This window comes from Lissotriton vulgaris, chromosome 2_1 (assembly GCF_964263255.1).
Source record: "Lissotriton vulgaris chromosome 2_1, aLisVul1.2, whole genome shotgun sequence".
In the NCBI taxonomy this organism is placed as follows: Eukaryota; Metazoa; Chordata; class Amphibia; order Caudata; family Salamandridae; genus Lissotriton; species Lissotriton vulgaris.
In genome coordinates, this window is record NC_141687.1 from 16,538,081 (window position 1) to 16,556,466 (window position 18,386).

An 18,386-nucleotide genomic window follows, 5' to 3' on the forward strand; every position below is an offset into this window, starting at 1 on the left:
TCCACTGCCTAGCACAGATGCCAGCAACATGTGAATGCACACCATGACCATGACGTAATAGCCACTGCTCACCTCTCCATAGTCCGTATTGAAGATAACGGACCGGTCCGCACAGCAGGCGATGGTGCAGGGCAGCAGCTGGTCCTTCTCACGTAGCCAGACACGGCTTCCCTAGAAGAGAAAATAACAATGCCTTTTATTTTATATGTTAAAAACATAAAGGGCTTTGTCATTTACAAAACCAATATCTCCAACTTTCCTACTGCGAGACCTATTGTGCACTGCACAGTGTGTGTGAAAGTGGCACTGCGTGGGTGTGAGTGGCTTTGAGTGAGTGGCGTTGCATGGGTGAGTGGCGTTGCGTGTGTGAGTGGCGTTGCGTGTGTGAGTGGCGTTGCGTGTGTGAGTGGCGTTGCGTGTGTGAGTGTTGTTGCATGGGTGAGTGGCGTTGCGTGTGTGAGTGGCGTTGCGTGTGTGATTGGCGTTGCATGGGTGAGTGTGGCGTTGCGTGTGTGAGAGTGGGCTTGCATGGGTGTGAGTGGCGTTGTGTGTCTGAAAGTGGCGTTGTGTGTCTGAAAGTGGCGCTGCGTGGGTAAAAGTGGCGCTGCGTGGGTAAAAGTGGCGCTGCGTGGGTAAAAGTGGCGCTGCGTAGGTGTGAGTGGCGTTGCGTGGGTGTGAGTGGCGTTGCGTGGGTGTGAGTGGCGTTGCGTGGGTGTGAGTGGCGTTGCGTGGGTGTGAGTGGCGTTGCGTGGGTGTGAGTGGCGTTGCGTGGGTGTGAGTGGCGTTGCGTGTGTGAGTGGCGTTGCGTGTGTGAGTGGCGTTGCGTGTGTGAGTGGCGTTGCGTGTGTGAGTGGCGTTGCGTGTGTGAGTGGCGTTGCGTGTGTGAGTGGCGTTGCGTGTGTGAGTGGCGTTGCATGTGTGAGTGGCGTTGCATGTGTGAGTGGCGTTGCATGTGTGAGTGTTGTTGCGTGTGTGAGTGGCGTTGCGTGTGTGAGTGGCGTTGCGTGTGTGAGTGGCGTTGCGTGTGTGATTGGCATTGCATGGGTGAGTGTGGCGTTGCGTGTGTGAGAGTGGGCTTGCATGGGTGTGAGTGGCGTTGTGTGTCTGAAAGTGGCGCTGCTTGGGTAAAAGTGGCGCTGCGTGGGTAAAAGTGGCGCTGCGTGGGTAAAAGTGGCGCTGCGTGGGTAAAAGTGGCGCTGCGTGGGTGTGAGTGGCGTTGCGTGGGTGTGAGTGGCGTTGCGTGGGTGTGAGTGGGGTTGCGTGGGTGTGAGTGGCGTTGCGTGGGTGTGAGTGGCGTTGCGTGGGTGTGAGTGGCGTTGCGTGGGTGTGAGTGGCGTTGCGTGGGTGTGAGTGGCGTTGCATGGGTGTGAGTGGTGTTGCATGGGTGTGAGTGGCGTTGCGTGGGTGAGTGGCGTTGCGTGTCTGAGTGGCGTTGCGTGTCTGAGTGGCGTTGCGTGTCTGAGTGGCGTTGCGTGTGTGAGTGTGGCATTGCGTGTGTGAGTGTGGCATTGCGTGTGTGAGTGGCGTTGCGTGGTTGAGTGGCGTTGCGTGTATGAGTGGCGTTGGGTTGTTGAGTGGCGCTGGGTTGTTGAGTGGCGTTGGGTTGTTGAGTGGTGTTGGGTTGTTGAGTGGCATTGCATGTGAGTGGCGTTGCATATGTGAGTGGCGTTGCATGTGTGAGTGGCGTTGCATGTGTGAGTGGCGTTGCATGTGTGAGTGGTGTTGCATGTGTGAGTGGCGTTGCATGTGTGAGTGGCGTTGCGTGGTTGAGTGGCGTTGCATGTGTGAGTGGCGTTGCATGTGTGAGTGGCGTTGCATGTGTGAGTGGCGTTGCATGTGTGAGTGGCGTTGCATGTGTGAGTGGCGTTGCATGTGTGAGTGGCGTTGCATTTTTGAGTGGCGTTGCGTTGTTGAGTGGCGTTGCGTTGTTGCGTGGCATTGCGTTGTTGCGTGCCGTTGCGTGGTTGAGTGGCGTTGCATGTGTCAGAGGCTAAATGTACACCTCAGCTAAAAATCATGATAAATAACAACACACATTAGAAGTGAAACTGCAAGTACAGAAGGACCAGCTTTGCTTGTTTAAAACTCCCACTTCAGGCAGATGAGTGTAATGTGTAAAGCGTCTTGTGCACATGAGCAGATCGTGGAGTCTGAGAATGGCAGCCGAAGCAAATACAAACAAGAGGAATGACTGTGAGGCGCATTGGTGTGAAGCACATCAAGGGCTTCTCCTCCCCTAATTAGGTGAGGAGAAGCCGTTTCGGGAAACTGAAAGTACGGCCGGCCTGCGGCCGGCCATGAATAATTAGGGGAGGAGAAGCCCTTTGATGTGCTGGGCTGGCTGGCCCTGAATGCGCGTGCATGTTATCACGTGGTTCAGGTGAACAGCATGAAAACCGCGGGGCTGAAAGCCCTTTGGTTTGAAGATGTTTTCGCCACTTGAATTCTCGCTCCGCTCGATGCGCTTGCGCACATCGATAGGTCGCGAGACCTAAAAAATCCCTGTCAATGTCTGCTCCAGAAGGGTGGCAGCAGTAAACAAAATCCTTACATAATGCTCAGGTGCAGTGATGCACGCTCGTGCACTATACTCAGGCGCAGTGATGCACGTTCGTGCACTATACTCAGGCGCAGTGACTCACGCCCGCTTAAAAAATGTTACAAATATTTTATCATTAAATAAATAGGTTTTATTATTAGATTTTCATTAAAAAATGTAATTATATTTATCAGAATTTTAAGTATTTTAAATAATTTAATTTATCATGATTTCCGATGGGGTTTTATTTTACGTCCCTACCTCCATTGCTTTCTATAGAAGGGTTTTGCAGTACCAGTGGTATGCCATTATAGTGGTGGACTTACTCAAACTATGAGCTGGAGTAATGTACTGTTGTAGGCCCCTTTTCGGCTGTAGTAACTGGACACGTGCAGTTTTGGTACAGCACTGGGCTGACATTTTGTGGGTGGGTGCACGCCCCTTCCTAAACCCCTCTCTAAACCTCCCTGTAGCCCTTCCAAGGCCCAAATTGCTGCCCCAGCGCCTCCCATTTAGTAAGGTCTGCCCCTTTTCCAGCCATTCCCTGGCCCCTTCCACATTTTGAGACTGGCAACATTCATCCATCAAACCAGGAAAGCTTTAAAAGCGGCCTACAAAAGCAGCACAACCCAGGGGAAACCATGGCCAACCTGCGGACGAATGCTGATGGGACCACTCAACGATGCACTAAGGACTGCGCCCCTCTCGCATGCCCCCAAGAGAGCATTTCAACCAGAGAGACACTTAGATCGCCACAGAGGGCAGTGCAAGCGCTCTGTAATGTAGATCAACTTCAGGGTACAAAACGGCTTCAAGATCATGTCCACAAATGCTGGGGAAAGGCTGACTGCGCTGAACTCGGGGAGGGCTGTTAAATTTTACCCAGAACAGAAGTTTGAAAGCACTGTTTTTGGAGGTAAGAGGCGCGGCGATCCAAGATGGCCGCTACTTGAGGAGCTCTGTGAACAAAGGGCTGATTCCGCGGCGGCGTTTCCTGATAAAAACGGGTGTTTTTCGCCGTCGGAAGCTCCCCACCACTTATGGGCAAGTTTTTGATTCACACTGCATTTTTTTTTAGCGAGATATGTCCTAAATGGTCTCCCCCTCAATAGCAGCCGCCATTTTTGGTTTTTTTTTTCCTCACAGCGTTTTTCTTCCTTTTTCCTTGCTGCTACCTCTGTGCTACCTTTGTGCTCCATCTTCATGGCTCCTTTCTGCTACAACTTGGACAAGATCTCCTGTTATTCCCTTGGACATATTATTTTGGGTTGCAAACTACCAAATGTACCTCTGTTGCGACGCTTGTAAATTACTTCAGGTACACATCTGCTAGAAGGGTTCAAATTAAATCGGTGCTGTTTTTTGAAGTATTTTTGCTTACTCATTTCACAGTTTGACGCCTGGTGTTGAATATATACTGTTTGGCATCTCATTCCATTAAACGTCTATCGTTATTTCAACTTGTTTATTTTGGCTCCTCATTTTAACGCCTTTAACTTCCGTCTTAATGGACTTCCTCATTTTTTGCCAGAATATGGTCTGACCCAAGCATGGGCGGAAAATCCGTTACGCTCGCGGATTTTGCGGATTTTCGGGAAATCTGCAATTCGCGAGATTTGCGAATTTCCCGCAAAATCCGCAAATTCGCACGCAGCGGATTTTTTTGGCGGCGCGCGGCGTTGGTGATACAATTTTTGCGGCGCGCGGCGTTTATCATCGTTTGCCGAGTTGTTTTTTTCGATAGTTTGCGAGTGCTGCGCCATTTTGGATCTTGCTGTGTGATCCCGCGGGAATTGGCGAGCGCGATTACGTCATCGCGGCTTGCCAGCGATAGTTTGTCAACGCGAATACGGCGAGATCACGTCTCGCGGTACTTCGCAATTGCGAGATTTGAGATGCGGCGAGCGAAAATATAAATTTGCAATTCTGCACAAGAAATCCACCAGCAAGCAGCATAAACCTTCTAGAAATGATGATTTTTATCTGAATAACTCCTTAGTTTGACATTTGCCTGCACTTTTTTAGCGAGGAGTCCATTTTGGGGAGGGGGGCAGGGGGGTGGGAGGAAGGAAGTGCCCCACAGTCTTCAACTTCCTGTTCCTGTTCAGCAGGCTCCTCCCAGTGCTTTGTCCATCTCCTGGTCACTTTTCATTTGGGTCTGGAGCTGGAAGGATTACTTTTTGTGGATGCTGCTGGATATTTGGATTTGAGGCCTTTTTGACTTTCTTTGGATCTCTGTTGGATTAGAAATTTTACAAGTAAGTTTGTTTGGGGCAATACAGTTGCTGCAATTAAAATATTGGAATTTTCGATTTTTGGGCTGTTTTGGGGCCTTTTGCCCAGGGGTACTCAGTGGTGGGTGGACTGAGTCTTTCTGTGGGGTGTCTTGAATTTAAACATCATGGAGGGGCTGGATGGCTTGGGATTGTGCTTATTTTTCAGTGATTTTCGTTTTTTTGGGCTGTACTTGTGGCCTTTTCACCAGGGGTAGTGAGTGTTGCATGGGCCTAGTCTTTCTGTGGGGTGTCTTGAATTTAAACATCATGGAGGGCATGGATGGAATGGGATTGTGCTGATTTTTCTGTGTTTTTCGATTTTTGACCTGTTGTTGGGGCCTTGACCAGGGGTAGTGAGTGATGCATGGGCCTAGTCTTTCTGTGGGCTGTCTTGAACTTTAACATCATGGAGGGCATGGATGGAATGGGATTGTGCTCATTTTGCAGTGTTTTTCGATTTTTGGGGGTGTTCATGGGGAGGGACATGCCATGTGGCTGGTGGCCATTTTGAGTGCAGCTACAGGCACTGGCCATGTGCTGGCAGGCAAGTGGCCATTTTGAATGCAGGCTTTGTTGTTAGGCCTCCAACCATTTTGCCTACTTTTCAACCTTTATTTATGCCCAGGGGTAGTGAGTCTTGCATGGGCCTAGTCTTTCTGTGGGTTGTCTTGAATTTAAACATCATGGAGGCCATGGATGGAATGGGATTGTGCTGATTTTGCAGTGTTTTTCGATTTTTGGGGGTGTTCATGGGGAGGGACATGCCATGTGGCTGGTGGCCATTTTGAGTGCAGCTACAGGCACTGGCCATGTGCTGGCAGGCAAGTGGCCATTTTGAATGCAGGCTTTGTTGTTAGGCCTCCAACCATTTTGCCTACTTTTCAACCTTTATTTATGCCCAGGGGTAGTGAGTCTTGCATGGGCCTAGTGTTTCTGTGGGTTGTCTTGAATTTAAACATCATGGAGGCCATGGATGGAATGGGATTGTGCAGATTTTTCAGTGATTTTCGTTTTTTGGGCCTGTACTTGTGGCCTTTTCACCAGGGGTATTTGAGTCTAGCATGGGCCTAGTCTTTCTGTGGGCTGTCTTGAACTTAAACATCATGGAGGGCATGGATTGAATGGGATTGTGCTGATTTTTCTGTGTTTTTCGATTTTTGACCTGTTGTTGGGGCCTTGACCAGGGGTAGTGAGTGGTGCATGGGCCTAGTCTTTCTGTGGGGTGTCTTGAATTTAAACATCATGGAGGGCATGGATGGAATGGGATTGTGCTGATTTTGCAGTGTTTTTCGATTTTTGGGGGTGTTCATGGGGACAGGCCATGTGGGTGGGGGCCATTTTGAGTGCTGGTACAGGCAGGCCCTGGCCATGTGCTAGGAGGCAAGTGGCCATTTTGAATGCAGGCTTTGTTGTTAGGCCTCCAACCATTTTGCCTACTTTTCAACCTTTATTTATGCCCAGGGGTAGTGAGTCTTGCATGGGCCTAGTCTTTCTGTGGGTTGTCTTGAATTTAAACATTATGGAGGGCATGGATGGATTGGGATTGTGCTGATTTTGCAGTGTTTTTCGATTTTTTTGTGCTCTATAACTGAACTGATGTTCCTCTGTCTTCCATTTTTTTTAGGTGCACAAGACTCAAGAGAACCACCAGTGCCAGGAAGAAGTCCTGCAGCGGTGTGTGTGTGCAGCATAACGTCACGCGACGTCACGTCTGGCCTCAGACAACTCTACAATTCGTGCAACTGCGGCCTGCTGTCTGACCTGCTCTGAAGAAGATGGCCCCGCCCCCAAAGAAAGTTCTCCGTAGCTCCTCTAGCAAGAAAGTTGCTAGTAAGGAGCAGAAGAAGCAAGTTACCAAGGAGGCTGGTGTGCCACCCGCCACGTTTTTTGGGAGCAAAAAAAAAAGTACGCCTGCAGCAGCAGGATCTGCTGGGGACCAAGCTGGGAGCAGCACCCCTGCTCCATTGGGTTCAGTGCCTCCACCACCACGCCAACTTAAGTCAAAGCCCTTGAGTGCTTCAGAGGCAGTCAGTGTACTTCTCCAATCACCATCGACCAGTGATGTTGGCTCATCGCAAGAAAGTAGCAGCAATGTCCCTGAATCAACACAGGTTGTTGTAACTCATCTGACAAGTGTTGAACAACCACAGCCGCAACAACAACACCATGTGCAAGTACACGCCCAAGTACATGTGGAAGGAGAGGCAGCAAAAGGAGATGCGCAAGCAAAGGTGCATGGAGGTTCACAAGTGCCCACAATAGTTGTTCCTCCCGAAGTAGGGGCACATCAGGAAATCGACAATGAAGCCGAGGTATCATTGGAAGCCACTCCTCCTGATGATCATTCATTGTCTTCCACATCCCTAGCAAGGAAAAGATCAAGGGGGGTGTCTACATCTTCTTCAAGCCCACCTCGTTCTGATGCAAGTGATCTGTCTTGGGAACCACAACTGCGGTCTGACAGTGAGGCACACCATGATCTGACACCGGTACCTAAGCGTAAAAGGAAGGTCGTCCAAAAACTCAAACCTATGGAGTGTGATGAGGCTCAACAAGAAGTGACAGATACTGCTGGTGATGAAGCCTCTCACGATGACGACGAGCCAGTCATCACAAAGGTCACTGCAGCCCCACCGGGCATGCAGCAAAGAGACATTTTGACCCTATCCCGAGAAGCTGCTGAGCGTGATGATGATGTCGGCGAGGAGGCAATGGAAATGGAATCATTAGATTTGGAGTTAAGTAGTACACCAAAACCTACCGCTTCCATATTTCTTCGCAAGAAGGTACCCACCTCGTCCTCGACCTCAATTCGTGGTGGTGAAAGTGCAAAACGTACTGAAGTTCGGCAATCCACATCCTCCACTTCATCTGGCATTAGCAGCAGGACCACCACCACCAGTATCGCCGCCTCCTCCGGCCCCCGAAGACATTTCAAGTCTCCAGTTTGGGACTTCTTTAGTGTTTGCCCAAAAAAGGAAAACGTAGCCATTTGTAGCCTTTGTAAGCTTCGATTTAGTCGTGGTAAGCTTGGTTCTAACTATGGTACCGGAGGCCAGAGAGGTCATCTTGAGAGAGCGCACCCTGTCCAATGGTTTCCGCACCTAGAGGCGGTCAAGAAAGCCGGAATTGCACGTAATGAAAACGTTGATTTTTCATCTGCTGATGACGAGGAGGTAGAAGACGATTCAAACACTTCACTTACACCCAGTTCCCATGTCAGCAGCACACCCCATGGGAGCCACACTAAGAGTGTGGGAGAGAGTGAGACATCAATGCGGAAAAGTTCATCAGCGAGCGTAACTGGGTCGAAGAGATCATCATCATCCCGTAAATCCTTGGTCCAGAGCAACATTAAAAAGATGTTGTTTACAGAAGCGCAATATGAACGCAACCACCCACTGACGCGTCTGTACAACACTAAGCTGGCTAAAATGCTAGCTCTGGACCTTCTCCCTTTTTCTTTTGTAGAAGGGGTTGGTTTTCTAGAATTAGTGACAGCGCTCTGCCCTAAATGGAAGGTTCCTAGCCGGTTCTATTTTGCCCGAGTTGCGGTTCCAGCACTACATGAAGATGTTCTGAAGGTGATTGGGGCAGCTTTGCAGAAGAGTGCTGTTCACACTATACATCTGACAACAGACATGTGGACCAGTGGCGCAGGCGCTGATTACATGTGCATCACTGCACACTGGGTCTCTTTTTCAGGGGCTAAAGCAAAGCTAAACGCAGGTGTTGACACGAACATTGTTTTTAAAGGTGCTCGGAAACATGCAACACTAGCCATGTTTGGTTTGGAGAAACGTCACACAGCAGAAAACATTTTGGATGTCTTTAACACAAAGGTCCTTAACTGGCTGTCCCCACTAAAACGCAAGGTTGGTTATGTTTCCACGGACAATGGCGCCAATATAGTTAAGGCCATGAGGGACGGTTACTATTTCAGAGTGCCGTGTTTGGCGCACTGTATAAACCTGGTTGTCCAAAAATTCTTGGGTAATAAAGGCAGTGCAGCGTACAGTGTATTGGACACCTGCCGAAAAATGTGCAAGCATTTCAGCCATTCTTTTAAGGCCCGGAAGCAGCTGAGGAGCCTGCTATATCAACATCAAATGCCGGTGAAAGCACTCATCCAGGAGGTGGTAACACGTTGGAACTCAACCTTTTACATGCTTGAGCGTCTGTATGAGCAGTATACGGAACTCGATCAATATTTCCTTAAAGAGGGTGCAGAGGAGCTGAGGATGGGTGGGCCGCAATGGAACATAGTTGAAAGCCTGACACGCATGCTTCGTCCTTTTGAGTTCTTCACGCGTGCAGTCAGCAAGGAGGACTCTAATTTGGGAAAAGCTATCCCATTGTTGTACATGCTGGAGGACCAACTGAAGGAGGTGTGTTCTGTGTTTGGAAAAGATAAAAACCAAGACTCTTTGCTTCTGGCTGAGCAATTATTAGAGCTCCTACAAGGTGATGAACGTCTTAAAAAGATCCACTCAGAACAGCATTACATTTGTGCTACTATTCTGGATCCACGCTACAAAAAGGCGCTGGCAGGCCAAGCATTCTTTCCTTTTGATGATGAACATGTCCCAAAGTACAAACGTTGGCTAGCCTTGTCAGCCAAGAAGTTTGAAACAGAACGGCTGGAAATTGAAGGAAATGGCAGTACATCAGCAGGCCATCCCCAGTCAAAACAATCCACTTCTGCACCTGTGGCTGTGGCACAAGTGACCTCTCAGCCGTTAAAGACACCGGCAACCGGATCATCTGCACGAAAGACAACAGAAACATTGGAGGCTGAAGAGGATTGGCTAGCTCTGCGTGGGTTTGGTTCTCAAAAGGTCAGAGGCACAGCAAGAGCTAAGCAAAGTGGAGGAACCTTGGATGAGGACCTTGAGTGGATGGTGAAGGACTATCTGAATGACTCAACAGAGGTCTATGTTAATTCTGACCCATTGGCGTATTGGCATGGGAAAAAAGAATTGTGGCCACAGCTCACCAACCTGGCTTTAAACTACTTGTCTTGCCCACTCGCAAGCGTGTCTTCTGAACGGGTTTTCAGTGCGGCTGGTGGGATTGTAACTCCCAAATGGAGCCGCCTCTCGCCCAAAAATGTGGAGAGTTTAACAATGATCAAGATGAATCAGCACCTCATACCACCAGATTTCAGAGTACGAGAGAGCGTGCCGGATGAAGAGGAGGTGGGCAGCAACATAGATGAGGGAATTTCTACTCTGTCAGGTGACACTGAGCTCACCCTGCCTGAATTCGCAGAGTATGATGACGAAGCCTTATTCTTATTCCTGGACCGTGATACCGAGCCCTGAAAATGAGACAACGAATCAATAACTTTCTTTTTCGTCCTTATTCACTTTTAATCCTGTGAGTCTGTCTTTCTTTGTTGTGCACAGTTAATATAATTCAAACTTTAATCAGATAATCACAAAAACAAGCCCATCAGCAGAACTGTCTTCACTTGTTTGCTAATTGATTTGAAGGTGCCGCAGTCTGCATTCCTCAGGTTCACAAGTTCAGAAGAACATGCTCCTCTATCCTCCTCCTCCAGACTCCTATTTCCATCAAAGCAGAGGGCTGGTTTACGCCCAATGAAGAAAGACTCAGCACTTGTGGGGGTGTTGTTCTACCTCTTTGCAGGTGAGTTGACGGGTCTGGGGCCATTGCTGGGAAGCACTAAAAGTGGTTTGGACCAAATCCGAGGTGGAAAATTTTTTGTGTTTTTGATGACTTGCTTGCCTTTGAGGTGCTCTTAGGGGGGGTTCCGTCTGTTTGTGGGTGAGTTTCGTGGTCTGGGAGCATTGCTGGGACACTCTAATCTGGATTGCATTTGCTTTTCAGGAAATCCGTCGTGCCAACCCCGACTTATGGCCTAGCTACGCAGCGCGTTTGGACCGAAGGCCCAGAAATATTGCAAGTATGAGATTTTGCTTTTGGCCTGTTTGGGGGTGTTATGCTTCTTGGCGGGTGGGTTGCCGGGTCTTGGGGCATTCCTGGGAAGGTCTAATACCGGGTAAAAGTGGTTGGGACAAAATCCAGGCCGATTTTTTTTTTGGCTATTTCTGACATTTTGCTCTATGTAGCGTTTTTGGGGGCCTGTTTGGGGGGCTTCCTGGTGTTTGTGGGTGAGTTTCGTGGTCTGGGAGCACTGCTGGGACACTCTAATCTTGATTGCATTTGCTTTTCAGGAAATCCGTCGTGGCAACCCCGACTTATGGCCTAGCTACGCAGCGCGTTTGGACCGAAGGCCCAGAAATATTGCAAGTATGAGATTTTGCTTTTGGCCTGTTTGGGGGTGTTATGCTTCTTGGCGGGTGGGTTGCCGGGTCTTGGGGCATTCCTGGGAAGGTCTAATACCGGGTAGAAGTGGTTGGGACAAAATCCAGGCCGATTTTTTTTTTGGCTATTTCTGACATTTTGCTCTATGTAGCGTTTTCGTGGGCCTGTTTGGGGGGCTTCCTGGTGTTTATGGGTGAGTTTCGTGGTCTGGGAGCACTGCTGGCTATATATACTTTACTTTGCAAGAGGTTTGAAGCAAATCCATGGTGGCAGAGGGGACTTAGGGCCTAGCTGCAGAGCGCGCGCGGAGTGATTTGGGAAATTTGTGAAAAATTGACTAAGTCCCCATTTTTGTACTTTTGCTCTTTGGCTGTTTGGGGGTCTTCTACTCGTTTTCTCCTGGGTTGACGGCTCTGGGGCCATTGCTGGGAAGCTCTAATACCGGATAAAAGTGTTTTGGACCAAATCCCAGGCGGAATTTTTTTTGTGTTTTTGATGACTTGCTTGCCTTTGAGGTGCTCTTAGGGGGGGTTCCGTCTGTTTGTGGGTGAGTTTCGTGGTCTGGGAGCATTGCTGGGACACTCTAATCTTGATTGCATTTGCTTTTCAGGAAATCCGTCGTGCCAACCCCGACTTCTGGCCTAGCTACGCAGCGCGTTTGGACCGAAGGCCCAGAAATATTGCAAGTATGAGATTTTGCTTTTGGCCTGTTTGGGGGTGTTATGCTTCTTGGCGGGTGGGTTGCCGGGTCTTGGGGCATTCCTGGGAAGATCTAATACCGGGTAGAAGTGGTTGGGACAAAATCCGCGCGGAAAAGCCTTTAGTTTTGGCACTTTTTGTAACTTAGGGTTCGTTAGGGTTAGCCCTAGCAGCAGGATTGCATGTGTTTCGGGGTGTTCTAGATTTTTCCAACTGAGTTCTGGGGTCTTAGAGCACTCGTGAGAGTGTGTAATTTTGGTTGCAAGTCATTTGAAGAAAATCCATGGTGGGAAAGGGGGGATTTGGCATAGTTAAAGAAAGCCTTTGCCACTATTCTTAACTTAGGGTTCGTTAGGGTTAGCAGTATTTCTATTGCATGTGTTTGAGTGGGGGGGATTTCGAGTCTTGGAGCGATGCTGGCTATGGCTACTTTTGCTTGGTTGCTTGCAAGTAGTTTGAACGCAATCCACGGTGGGTAATGGGTAATTAGGAAGGGGGTACTTCGGCCTACTTTTACTTTCAAAGTAAGTTTTGTCACCAGTTTTCTGCTAGGCCTCGTTTTTTGAGATTTGATTGGGGGTCTTCTACATTTTTGCGACTGGCTTTAGTAAGGGTCTGGGTGGGAGCACTGCTAGGAAGATCTAATTTTGTTCTAAAACACAGTTTACAGTACACCTAGCTTGAGGGGCAAGATCCGCTACATTAATTTGCCCATACTTATTTATCCTTCAAAAGGTGACTCAGAGTACGCACTTTCAAAAATATTGTACTGTCTACTAGGAAAATCAAATTGTGACTTTTTGCACTCCACAGCCTACATACCTTATATTTATTTATCAGTGGTGTTGTAATATTATATCACTTCCTGTTTTTCGTTGAATAATTACAGGCCGGGTTTCAGTCTCTGCAATGGGGAAAAAAGGATGGAGTCAGGCTTCACAGTAGCGAGCCACAATTCAGCATCAGGCAGGCAGTGGACAGGGTGTCTTCTGGTGACCAACATCGATGGACGAAGCGTCGGCTGCAATGGAGGAGTGCCGCTAATAGGAGGATTTTTTTTCTGCAGGCAACTTACTTACCACTTCCAACAGGACCACTACAACCACATAGATACAGTATCCCTTGCCTTTTTCTCTGACTGTGACTGCATTTCTTGGCTCTCTCTCGGCTTCTAAATTGATCCCTTAACACATCACTTAGTCCACTCCACTATCACATCTGCACCACACATAGTCATTTGTAAGTGCTCCTACGTAATTCGCAAGTCGCAGCACGCCCCAGGCCGTAGAGGACTGGGATGGCCCCAATGATGAAGCATGTCACCAAGGGGCAACCCTGGTGAGTGAGGGGACACCTAGAAAAAAATCAATTTCTCCTTTTCTATCTACTATACCTTCTGTCAGGTTACGCAGCCCCTAAGCGCCTACCGTACTATGAAACTACATTTCCCATGAGTAGGCGGGAGACTTGCAGGAAGTTTATCTGGGGAACAGACGCGCTTCCTGTTGCGCGTTATTCTGGTTTCTGTTCTGCACCGGCATGAGAGCGGACGCTCTGCATGCTTTTCTATCGCGTCTCCTGTGGACTATCACCTCCCCCCCCCCCTGAGGCTCAGTGGGGAGCGCTTCCGTGTTCTGTCCTTGGCGGTAGACGGACTTCACGCGTCTTCAGGTAAAGCCGCTCTAAACTCTTCGGCCGCCCGTGCGGTCAGCTGATTACTGCCTGAACGGATTGTTAAGGGAGGTTCTGTGACTGTTTTCTAACAGAATTCTACCTCTGCTGAATTCCTGTTTGGTTGAATTGTGTGTGGCGGAGCACAGTGGCGGTCTATACCACGTGTTACCGTTCACATCGGGGATCGTTTTTGTACTATTAAAACGGAGCGCGGTAGTAAGGACAGCTACGCGTCTCCGTTGTATAACTGTGTATTTCAAAGGACCTCCATAACTGGGATAACTGGGCATGTAGTGAGGTAACTACAGGCTACCCCAGTTCTCTTTGTGTAGTGCACCGTGGGGTGTGTTGTTGGCAGAATTCAGTGGTGGTCGCAACTACGTTTTTCTGTTTGACCTTCACCAAAGATTCTCTACTGGGTCATTACTTAGAGAGCGCAGTGTTGTAGTTCTTGCTTCCTACACACTACCGTTTCCCTCTTCCTTTTTGTTGGACCATACATCTTTGCTTTGACTATTTGGAACCCCCTTTGTACATTGAGTCCTCTACCATGTTTGTGGTATGTTGTGAGTAGTGGGTTTGATGTCTTAGTATAACGCGAGTGTGTTTGGTGCGACAGGAGTGTGTTCGTTAACTATATGTTTATGTGTTTCTTAGGCCTTCCTCACAGATTGTGGCAGAAGGGCTATAGTATTTCCTATCCAAGGTCATGTTTTCTTGGTGCTCAGGTACTTGTCTACTTCCTTGGTTATTTAGTGAGACTATATGAGAGTAGCCTTGTATGTTAGGACATGTGGCGATTTTGAGATCACGAGGACTGTATTCCAGGTATGCAGAGAAATCAGGAAAACTCATGGAAACTACAAGTCCCAGACTGCCCTGGGATTTCCTAGTGGGATATAAGCACTTCCTTTCCAAGGGGAAAGTGCTTGTCAGTTAACCTGGAGGAGAATCGGAAGGGCGGATGGTGTTCCCCGCCGGATCCCAGCGTGAAGATTACAGCCTTTTTGTGAAGCCTGTTTATCCTGGAACCGAGTGCTTGCATGCCGGCTGGTATTGTAACCACTTACTAAATGTTTGTGAGAAAGCGCGGGCTCGCCTTTTCTCTCCGTGTATAGAAATCTTGGAACTTCTGATACTTTGTTGCAGATCTTTAGTAATTGTAGCCACGGTACACTGAGAGGCGCGAGACGCTTCTAACTCAACTTCGAGTTTGTAGAAAGATACATTGTGTGTATTTAGCAGGTACTGAACCCAGAAGCCTATCGCCTGCTCTTTTTTCACCGAGACTTTTGTAGTACAATTGAGGATACAGTATCTTATCTTTGTGCCGGAGCCAATTAATCCGGTTGTGGATCTTTCAGCCCCTGCATTGTGAAGGAAACAATCTTAGGGAGCACGAGGGACAGGAAAGTGCCTTTCTTGAAGGGGACTAGTGCTGAGGAGAGGCACGTGTTATTGATATTTAGCCTCCGGACCTGGTATTGTTTGGAGTTCCTGATTTTGGCATAAGTGATAAAAGACTGGGATTACACTGGATAATAAAGGAAGGGAAAAGAGGAATTCTGGTGAGTGAAGGAAAGGCACTGTCATATATAAGAGAAGGAGGGGTCATTGAGTATATTAGTAATTGTGTGTTTTGTCATCCCACCTACAGCGTTGAAGGTATCCTAGACCCAGCCCAGAGAGTAAAGCAAGTCCCTGTGAGAAAAGGAGGGAACACACCTTCATCCTCTTTCCCTTTTTTCCTCTGTGGCGCGGAGTCTGACAGAGTTGTTTATATTCTCTGTTGGGTTTTTGTGTTGTGAGGAAATAAGGGGCTTAGCATCAGATATCGTCTCTGCTTGGCTACAGGACAAGGTTAGTGGTGTTCATGGTTCTTACACTACTGCCAATCACGACAGATTGACAAGCCCAAGTGTATGAGCCCGGCCCAGACGATGAATATAGAAAGTGTGATGAACTCTGTAGTAGAGAGCCTTGCTGCTCTGCAACAGGAGGTCGCTACTTCTAGAACGGAGAATCAGGTGTTATATAAGGAAGTGGGGGTGCTTCGGACAGAAGTGGCAGGGTTAGCACGTAAACAAACAGGAGGGGCGTCTTACATCAAGCCAGCCACATTCCAAACCCCTGCATCTACGGTCTCTCAGGGAGCTGAAGGGGGGGGGGTTTTCTCTGTCCTCCTCAGACACTTCCTCACCTCCTGACACTGTACCCACCGTGCATGTGATACAAAGCACGGGTATTCCTCTTGCGCCCCCTGAAAGGTTCTATGGGGATCCCCGTAAGTTCGAGACCTTCCTGAACCAGTGTAGGTTACACTTTTTGTGTAAACCAGGGGTGTTCCAGGAAGATGGAGCAAAAACGGCGTTCATGATGTCGTATATGGGAGGCAATGCATCTAGTTGGTCGATTCCCTTGGTGGAGAGAAACGATCCTGTGCTGCACAATTTCGAGGACTTTTGTTTAGAACTCCGAAGACTTTTTGATAGGAAGCTACACATGCTGTCCTTGGATAGAGAGCTATTAACATTGCGCCAAGGGTCTCAAGACTTGCTTTCTTACATCACTTTGTTTAATCGACTAGTGGTTGAAACAGAGTGGCCCACGGCGAAAAGAATATCTATCTTCTATCAAGGACTAAGAGGGGAGCTTAAAGACATGTTGGCACAAGTAGTGCAGCTCCCTTCTACCTGTGAAGAGTTGATCGACCTGACAGTCCAATTGGACCACCGACTTCTGGAAAGAAGGGGTGATAGGAACAGAGGAGAAGGACGTTTCTTCTATCCCCGGTTCAAGAATACCACAGAGGAGCATCCGAAATCGCCTGATGGGGTAGAGCCTATGCAGATCGGAGGTATAAGGGGACCCCTCTCAAAGGAAGAGAAGGAGAAGAGAAGAAGACTGAAGCAATGCCTGTATTGTGGCAAGGGAGGCCATTTCATTAAGGACTGTAGGGCGAGGAATGCCTTGCCGGGAAGATTCCAAGGGCCAAATACCCAAGCGATGATTCAATCAGGACGACCGGCGGAAAACTAGAACGCCCAAATCAGGAAGAGGTCTCTGCCTTGGGTTGTAAATTACAAACGATCTCACCAATACTTGCAAACACCTTGCATCCCGCAGTAGCTCATATGAACCTGAAGGTCACCCTTTGGGTTAATTCTCGTGAAGCTATGGAAATCGATGCATTACTGGATTCAGGTGCTACAGGCAACTACATCGATCAAGAATATGCGATGAAGATCGGAATCGTCTGCGAGAAGAAGGACAAACCGGAGTTAGTGAAAGCAGTCGATGGGACTGTCTTGTCATCGGGCCCTGTGTCCTATCATACACGTGCGTTATTGATGCAGACGAACCAGAATCATCAGGAACATATACAATTCGATCTGATTGACGCGCCACAGTTCCGGCTCATCCTTGGAATGCCGTGGTTGACCCTTCACGATCCTAAGGTTAGTTGGGCGGCGCGAACCATCAGTCTATCATCGGATTTTTGTAAAGAGAATTGTAGGCAAGCTTTGCCTGACCTGGAAAAGAATAACATCACGCCCTCTGTGTGTTTGGCAACAGAGTGTACCCGAGGACACTATTGTTGCGCCACGGTTCTTCCTGAAGAATACAAGGCTTACCGATCATTGTTCGACAAACAGAAGGCAACGGAGTTACCTCCACATCGAGTGTATGATTGCCGTATTGATCTCGTTCCGGGAGCAGACATACCGTGTAGTCGAGTATATGCCTTGACTGAAAAAGAGACGCGGTATCTGAGGAATTACCTCGATGAGAATTTGGCTACGGGATTCATTCGGCATTCTACATCGCCTGCCTCATCCCCCATGTTTTTCATCCCGAAGAAGGACTGCGACGAGTTACGACCATGCATCGATTACAGATCCATCAATAGAATGACCATCAAGAATCGATATCCGCTCCCTCTTATACAGGTGCTGTTGGATCAATTGAAGGGTGCCCGTTTCTTTACCAAGCTCAATCTTAGAGGGGCGTATCATCTGGTCAGAGTCCAGAAGGGAGATGAGTGGAAGACGGCGTTTCGAACAAAGTTCGGGTTGTTCGAATATAGAGTGATGCCATTCGGGCTCTGTAACGCCCCTGCCGCCTTCCAATATTTCATGGATGAAGTATTGAGAGGTTGTCTAGAAACCTTTTGTATTGTGTATATCGATGACATTTTGATCTATTCGTCGACCCTTCATGAACATGTGGAGCATGTGAAGATCGTTCTCAGGAAGTTGCAACATCATTCCTTGTATGCCAAGCTTGAAAAATGCTTGTTTCATGTCACGGAGGTCGCATTTCTTGGATATGTCATCAACGCCAATGGATTCCAAATGGATACTAGTAAGATCGAGGCGATCATCGGATGGAGTACGCCTACAAATGTGAAATCCGTTCAAAGTTTCCTTGGCTTTGCCAATTACTATAGACGGTTCATCAAGGATTTTTCAAAGATAATCCATCCCATCTCCAGCTTGTTGAGAAAAAACACACCGTTTGTATGGAACCAAGAAGCGGCTATCTCCTTCCAGTATCTGAAAGATCAGTTTACCCAAGCTCCCATCCTTCGCCATCCGGATCCTCAAATACCCTTCGTGTTGGAAACGGATGCTTCGCAATATGCAATAGGGGGTATACTATCACAACGCCATCCTGACACTGGTCAACTGCATCCTGTTGCCTTTTTCTCCAAGAAATTGACGCCTTGCGAGATCAACTATTCCATCTCGGATAAAGAACTCCTGGCTATTAAAAGGGCATGTGAAGAATGGCGTCACTACCTATTGGGAGCTGTTCACACAGTTGAAATTTACACAGACCATCGAAATCTTCTGTTCTTGAAAACCGTGAAGGCGCTTACGCCTCGGCAGTTGAGATGGACATTG

General features: G+C 48.3%; 1 protein-coding gene across 1 annotated transcript in view; it reads right to left on the minus strand.

Moving 5' to 3' along the window:
- Window positions 1-18,386, minus strand: part of LOC147729472 (unconventional myosin-X-like) — a 763,954-nt gene that overhangs the window by 531,160 nt on the left and 214,408 nt on the right. The window contains exon 2 of the mRNA XM_086954339.1: window positions 73-171. Within this exon, the coding sequence (XP_086810465.1) occupies window positions 73-171 (99 nt within the window). The remainder of the gene's footprint in view (window positions 1-72; window positions 172-18,386) is intronic.